Genomic DNA, 8138 nt, shown 5'->3' on the forward strand with positions numbered 1-8138 from the left:
GACGTTAAATCCATTCCTTCTGCTTCCTCGCATAAGCCGAGGCGAGAAGCAATAAATTTTGTGTGCTCTCCCATCCTTATTTCACGGTCTAAATTTGTCCTATTCCCTTAGTTGGCCTACACCTGTTATGTTATTGACTTTTTTAAATTTTTTTTTTTTTTTTTTTTTTTAGAGACTGTTATGTTATTGACTAGAAAGTGGAGTCGGCAGAAAGTTTCAAGCGAAGCTAAAAAGAGGTTGCGCACAAATTGATTAAAAAAACAACGCGTTATCACTCTGGCATCTCACTTCCACTACTCAATCCTTTAAACCCCTTCCGTGTAGTTTCTCACCCACACTTTTTGGGCACCCGTATATATATATGTCTACTCACATTTCTTCATCTCCACAATCCCAGCTCCGCATTGTATTCTCAGCTTCTTTTACTTTCTCAATTAGTTCTCAACTTCTAATCTTTACTACTTACTAAACAGCTCAAAAATTCATCATGGCTTCTTTAGTTTCCACGCATCTATTACTACAACTAGTTCTAGTATTCCCTCTCTTTCATTTCAACTTGGCAGCAAGGAGACTTGCTGATTCAGCTGAAACCCAACAACCATTACTCTTCCAATACCACAATGGTCCTCTTCTCACCGGAAAAATCTCCATTAATCTCATCTGGTATGGCAAATTCAAGCCCTCACAAAGAGCTATTATCTCAGATTTCATTGCCTCCCTTTCTACTTCCACACCCACAAAAGCTCAACCCTCTGTCGCAACCTGGTGGAAAACCACTGATAAATACTACCAACTCAGCAACTCAAAGAAGCCCTCCACTCTTGTACTCTCAATGGGTACCCAGATCATTGATGAGACTTACTCCTTAGGCAAATCACTCTCAAATCAGCAAATAAAACAGTTGGCATCAAAGGGTGCCCAGGCAAATGCAATCAACGTGGTTTTGACATCAGATGATGTGGCAGTTGAAGGCTTTTGTATGAGCAAGTGTGGAACCCATGGATCTCTGAAGGCAGCATCTGTTCAAGGCAAAAGCTACAAGTTTGCTTACATTTGGGTTGGCAATTCGGAGACTCAATGCCCAGGCCAATGCGCGTGGCCATTCCACCAGCCCATCTATGGACCCCAGAGCTCACCCCTAGTTGCACCCAACAACGATGTGGGTTTGGACGGTATGGTCATCAACCTGGCTAGCCTCTTGGCTGGTACAACTACAAACCCATTTGGAAATGGCTACTTCCAAGGACCAAAGGACGCACCATTAGAGGCTGCGTCTGCTTGTCCTGGTGTGTATGGCAAGGGGGCTTACCCTGGTTATGCTGGGGACCTTTTGGTGGACCCTGCGACTGGTGCTAGCTATAATGCAAATGGTGCTAATGGAAGGAAATACTTGGTCCCAGCACTGTTTGACCCATCTTCCCAAACATGTTCAACTCTTGTATAAGGAATGAGCATGTAATGTATAGTGCAGTATATTAGACAGTAGACTCGAGAATGAGATTAATTCTTTGATTCATTTATTTATTGTATTATGGTTAATTAATGAAAATTCTATAGCTTTTTATATCGTATTCTCAAACTTGCGGTTCTTCTTCTTCTTCCTTTTTCTTACCGTATAAAAGAAAATTGCCCTTTGTATCCTATGCTTAAACTTTGTGGTCCTCTGCTCTTTTCTTTTCTTGTCTATTTATTTGTTTTTTTGGTGAAAAGGAAATTTAATTTATAGTCTACGGTAGGAAACACCCCAAACATCATCATATAACTGGTACAAAATATAAAAAGGAGGATGTGAATACAAAATAAAACTTGCACTAATAGAAGATCCTTCTTTAGCCGAAAGGTCCGTGTATTGATTTTTTTTGAAGCAGGTGAGGTGGATGTGAGTCTCCTTAAAAAACTAGAGGAAAGATCTGATGATCAAAGTACTACATAGGTGACGTGAATCGGATGAAGAATAACCTTGGGAGGTGAGAAGGGACCACTACTTTTGCATTAATCTAGATGTAGAGGTAGAGCTATCTAATGTTAAGATTTCGAACCAAGTCCAAACCATTACGAATACCCCAGAGTTTAGCAGCCATAGAGTGGTTGTGGCCAGTACTTCTAGAAAAACTCCCAATCCAAGAGCCCTTGCTACTTGCTAGCCCTATTAAGCCCACCAGCATTAGCTATACTATAGGATTGCCACATACAGAACCATCCATTTTTAGTTTGAATAAGCCCATGAGAGGGAGTTATCAACTAACGGGGATGCTATTGAAGAAAAGCTATGTAAAGCTTTCAAGCAAGAACAATTGTGAAACAAGCAGATTGAAAACGCGGAGAAGAATAGTGAGAGGAGAGAGAGAGAACAGAGAACAGAGAAAATTCTAGAAAGATTTCTGTGAAAAAATGCTTGCTTAATTAATTCTGATTACTGTTCTTCTATTTATATACAAGATCAATAAGTAACTGAATAATTACGTCTCCATATGGGGGGAATCTACTCCATATGGTAATCCTTAGGCGACAATAAGGTCCAAGATTTCTAGATGGGAATGATTCCTTAGCTGTTACAAAAAATGAAGTCCATCTAGTAGTAAAATGAGTCATGGATATCCTGTATCACATAATATATATTTAATGCTCATTGGATACTCACTGAATTGATGATGCAATAAATTAGTGGTCACGCGTCTACACAAGTTTGGGAAGAATTGCTATAACAAAACCAGAGAGAGTTTGGAGAGACACCAACTTGGTGATAGGCAAAAATACTTTGATGCTTAAGTTAACGCTAATAGTGGTAGTATATGTTGCATTAAGTGTTTTTAGAAATTTCTCATACCTTCACATGTGGAGTATCATATGTTCATATAGCACTTTGGCTGTTACCCCTATAATCTCTGCCATATCCCACAATGTGGATCAAAGAGCGTGATTGGAGGAGGTTCAGCTAAATTTCTCAAATTCTGCATCCACCATTAATATGGCACCATAATGGTGCGCAACAATTGCTCCCAAGTACGAGTGATCCTAGCAATGGACATATGTAAAAACTTGAATTGATTTTCTACGTTTTAATTCTTTTTTTTTTTTTAAGAAACAGTTGGGTATATGGAAATAATTAAAAGAATCTAACACTTAAATACTACAAATTTTAACAAATTCAATGAATAAAGGAAACAGCATTACTCTCTATCACTATCACAAGGCCTTAAACCAATTTATTTAGGACTCCAATAATTGCTCTTAGATGATTGAATTATTCTTTTGTAGCCAACTACCAAAAACCTTGTAGGTCAATTGACACATCCTGAGCTTCCAATGAAAATATTGAAGGTTCAACTCCCCCACTTCTAACTATCTATATACAAATTAATAATATATATATATTTATTTATTTTAAAGTGTCATAGTAAGACCATTAGGGCTTGTTTGGTTGGAGATTTCTATTATCTTTATTTAAAATAATTTGAACATTCTGGTTTAAAAAGTGTGATGAAAATACGTGTTTACAGTATTCATAAAGCAAAAAATGTGTTTGGTGTTGTGTTTCAAATATCATTTTTCAGTTTGTGAAAAAAATATAATTGTGTGTTTGGTATATGTAAGGACACTGAAATTAATCACAAATTCTAGGGTGTATTTCCGTAGTGTTACACTTAGTGTTTCTCTCTTTCTCTTTCTTGTTGTTTTTGCATAGATTTTTCATTTTCTTTTTCTGGATCCCTTACCTTTTGCCTCTGTCCCCCCCGCCCCCGGGCCTTTAATAGCTTCAATCATTGTTTTTATCATTACAGCTAATCTGTTACTATCCAGAGTTTCTCGGATATTTCTCCCTTACTTTATCAGTTTCTTCACCTTCTTATCTTAGAATGCTGACCACCCAAGGGTTACGTGTACTATTCAGGCTATCTTATGCATAATTAATGTGGCAGAGGTTAGGCAAGAACCCCCTCATTAATGCGGAGGCAAAAATCTTCTTTCTTCTTACGCCTTCCAAGAGTTTCCCGTGGTTATTAGTGTCTTCCAGAGGTCATGCATTGATTATCCACGCTCCATGCCTCGGATAAGCTAATGTTTTCCCTTTTTCGCGGGAATGGGCTAACCGTGGTACTCAACCTTGTCCTCAACATCTAGGACCATCCAGCTTTTAGCTCTTTTAGGGATTATCACCCTTGGAGCTTTCCCCTTATCACATTGGTCAAGCCCAACTATTTTTTCGTGGCCCAATAACCTCTTGGCCTGATTAGAGACTACTCCACTCCCCACAGTATGTGTGTGTGTGTGTGTGTGTATGTTAGTGTATTTTTTTTCTTAAAAAAGCTGACAAGTCCCCATGGTTAGAATTGAAGAAGGAAGCTTTATGTGTTGTCTAATCAAGTGGGCCTCATAATTTTCAACATATTTACAAAAATGTCATTGAGCAATGTTGTTTGAAAACTGAAAACGGAGAAGATGAGTTTTCTAAATTCAGTATTTAAACACCCTAAAATGAGCAACGTAAGTCAAACACTCCTAAAAAAACACCCTTACCAAACACCTTTTTTTTTAGAACTACAATTTTCAGTGTTCGAACACTAAAAACGGTTATTTGGAATCATATACCAAACAAGCCTTTAACATCTGGAGAGAACCATCTCATATGGTTTGCAAATTTATGCAATGGAAAACTAATAATAAATGACAATAAAAAAGCACATCCAAAAACACATTACATTATTTTAATGAACCATCATAGAAAAAAAAATTTAGTGGTCTACAAAATTAAATTTTTTTAGAGAAAGCTTTGATGAAAGTTCTTTATTGTGTCAAATTACAATTTTTTAGCTCTAATGCTCTAAAACCAAGAACGGATCTTCCTTTCACCAATTACCACTATGTTTGTTACGTAATATATCCCGGTATTACACAGCTTTACCATCATTAAAAAATCATTTAGTCAAATAAGATCCACTTTAGAGATGGATTTCATTAATGGTGGGAAAACCCAAATTCAATTGAATCCACAAACCAAAAATGTACACACCAAACCGATCAACGTAGTTTGTTCCAATTCTTGTAGGTGTAACCGAAAAACTAAGAAATCGTGCAGTGGAAACTAAACAAAATTACATAGTAACTCTCTTTTAATGCAAAACTAAGATGATCTAGATCAGCAATTGCAAAATTAAAGCCTTTGTGTGCCTGTGAATGGAAACATTATTTGATAATTAAGTCGAAGACATGACCTATAAACAAATTCACCACTAAACTAATAATCTCACCCCTAGGATGCAGTGAAGCGTATATATTTGGAATTGCAATAATTGTAATTAAGATTTAATATGAGCTGAGCATTTAATTTGTTGCCTTTTGAAATCCCAAAGTTTAAGATACAATTTCTTAAAGGAAAAAGAAAAAAAGTTAAATATATTATATGGGGAAAATATCATCGTACACTTTTTTACATCATTATATTACATAAATATCTATAATTGAAGAGAAAAATGTTTTTCACCCAAAAAAAAAAAAAAGAGAAAAATATTCACATTTTAAAAAGTGGAAAAAAGAAAAAAATGAATGCAAAAAAAATGAATATAAAAAAGAGAGGGTAAAGTATTATTAGACTATATCCTATATGTAGATTAACATGACCCGATTCGTAGGACGTTCAGTTCATTCCTTCCTCATATAAGTATAGGCCAGAAGTACTAAATTTTGTGCTTTCCATTCGGTCCCATGGCTGGCTACCACCTGTTTATGATATTGACTTGAAAGTGGATTCGGCTGAAATTTAAAAGCGAGGCTGAAAAACAGAGGACGCGCACAAAAACCAACGCGGATAATCAATTATCACGCTGGCATCTCACTGCCACTATTCAAATCCCTTGAGTCACCTACCGTATAGTTTCTCACCCACACTTTTTGGTTACTATATATATCTACTCACAATTCTTCATCCCTACAATCCAAGCTCGACATTGTATTCTCAGCTTCTTTTACTTTCTCAATTAGTTCTCAACTTCTAATCTTTACTACTTACTAAAACAGCTCAAAAATTCATAATGGCTTCTTTAGTTTCCACACATCTATTACTACAGCTAGTTCTAGTATTCTCTTTCTTCCATTTCAACTTGGCAGCAAGGAGACTTGCTGATTCATCTGAAACCCAACAACCATTACTCTTCCAATACCACAATGGTCCTCTTCTCACTGGAAAAATCTCCATTAATCTCATCTGGTATGGCAAATTCAAGCCCTCTCAAAGAGCTATTATCTCAGATTTCATTGCCTCCCTTTCTACTTCCACACCCACAAAAGCTCAACCATCTGTTGCCACCTGGTGGAAAACCACAGATAAATACTACCACCTAGTCAACTCTAAAAAGCCCTCCACTCTTGGTCTCTCAGTAGGTACACAGATCATTGATGAGACTTACTCCTTAGGCAAATCACTCTCAAATCAGCAAATAGAAGAGCTGGCATCAAAGGGTGCCCAGAAAAATGCTATCAACGTTGTTTTGACATCAGATGATGTGGCAGTTGAAGGCTTTTGTATGAGCAAGTGTGGAACCCATGGATCTCTAAAGGATGCATCTGTTCAAGGCAAAAGCTACAAGTTTGCTTACATTTGGGTTGGCAATTCGGAGACTCAATGCCCAGGCCAATGCGCTTGGCCATTCCACCAGCCCATCTATGGACCCCAGAGCCCACCCCTGGTTGCACCCAACAACGATGTGGGTCTGGATGGTATGGTCATCAACCTGGCTAGTCTCTTAGCTGGTACAACTACCAACCCATTTGGAAATGGCTACTTCCAAGGACCAAAGTACGCACCATTAGAGGCTGCGTCGGCTTGTCCTGGTGTGTATGGCAAGGGGGCTTACCCTGGTTATGCTGGGGACCTTTTGGTGGACCCTGCGACTGGTGCTAGCTATAATGCAAATGGTGCAAATGGAAGGAAGTACTTACTTCCTGCACTCATTGACCCATCAACCCAAACATGTTCAACTCTAGTCTGAGGAATGAACATAGTATGTACCCACAAGTTAATGTATAGTGTGTTACTGCAATATATTAGACAGTAGACTCAAGAGTGAGATTAATTCTTTGATTCATTTATTTTTTGTATTGTGGTTAAATAATGAAAATGCTATAGCCTAGCCTATATCTTTTATATCATATGCTGAGACTTGTGGTTCTTCTTCCTCTTCTTCAAATTTTTTTTTTTTTTAAATTATTGTTGGTATTTACTATTTTTTATATTGTTAGAAATATTGAATAGGTGTATTATATTTTCCAAATAATAAAATATACATAAGTGCCTTTATATAGGAGGCAGAGTGTATAGTACAAGTAAGTGTGCTATCCAAGTAAACAAACTAGGCCAAAAGCCCACATACCCTAATACATGTTAATAACCCTCCTCAAACTCAAGGTAGATGTGAGACCAACTTGAAGTTGTCAACCAAAGTACGAACGCGTCCCTTAGAATGTGACTTGGTGAAGATATTTGCAAGTTGATCTTTAGAGGTGACTGAGATCAGCTTGAGAGCACCATGGACAAGATGATAACGGATAAAATGACAATCGATCTTGATGTGTTTAGTCCATTCATGGAAGACATCATTGTGAGCAATATGAATGGCGCTCTAGTTGTCATAATAAAGAGGATCATAACACCCATACCCATTTTGAGTTTCGCCATAGCCAAGAAAACAACAAACCCTTGACCGAGACTCAAGTTTGTTATGTTTATGTGGCTGAAGAAGAACGAAACAGGCAAACCTAAATGAGCGAAGGTGATGATAATCTGGAGATAACCCAAAAAGACGCTCATATGGAGTTTGATTTTGGATGACAGGACTGGGAATGCGATTAATAGTATGAAGTGCAGCTTCGCCTAAAAAAGGAGCAAGAACTTTGGCAGAAAGAATGAGAGCACAAACAGTGTCAAGAATATGATGAAATTTTCGTTCGGCTTTACCGTTTTGTTGAAAGATACCTGGACAAGTTAGTTGATGAACAGTGTCATAGAAATGCAAAATAACTTGGAAAGCATATTGAGTGTATTCAAAAGCATTATCAGATCGAAAAATTTTGATGCGTTTGGAAAACTGAGTTTCAACCATTTTTGCAAAATTACAATATACTTACAATAATTCAGAACGGTG

The 8138-nt window shown here is 37.3% G+C and overlaps 2 protein-coding genes across 2 annotated transcripts; both read left to right on the top strand.

The window, feature by feature from the left end:
* The first annotated feature begins 362 nt into the window (after positions 1-362).
* Positions 363-1571, top strand: LOC142612606 (protein PHOSPHATE-INDUCED 1-like). Its single transcript, XM_075784710.1, has one exon. It carries the CDS (start codon positions 488-490, stop codon positions 1442-1444), a length of 957 nt encoding a protein of 318 aa, XP_075640825.1. The 5' UTR covers positions 363-487; the 3' UTR covers positions 1445-1571.
* Positions 1572-5934: 4363 nt separating this feature from the next.
* On the top strand, positions 5935-7146 carry LOC142613057 (protein PHOSPHATE-INDUCED 1-like). The gene has a single exon (XM_075785241.1). The coding sequence runs from the start codon at positions 6030-6032 to the stop codon at positions 6984-6986; it is 957 nt and encodes a 318-aa protein (XP_075641356.1). The 5' UTR covers positions 5935-6029; the 3' UTR covers positions 6987-7146.
* The last annotated feature ends 992 nt before the right edge of the window (positions 7147-8138 follow it).

Source organism: Castanea sativa, chromosome 10 (genome assembly GCF_040712315.1).
Source record: "Castanea sativa cultivar Marrone di Chiusa Pesio chromosome 10, ASM4071231v1".
In the NCBI taxonomy this organism is placed as follows: Eukaryota; Viridiplantae; Streptophyta; class Magnoliopsida; order Fagales; family Fagaceae; genus Castanea; species Castanea sativa.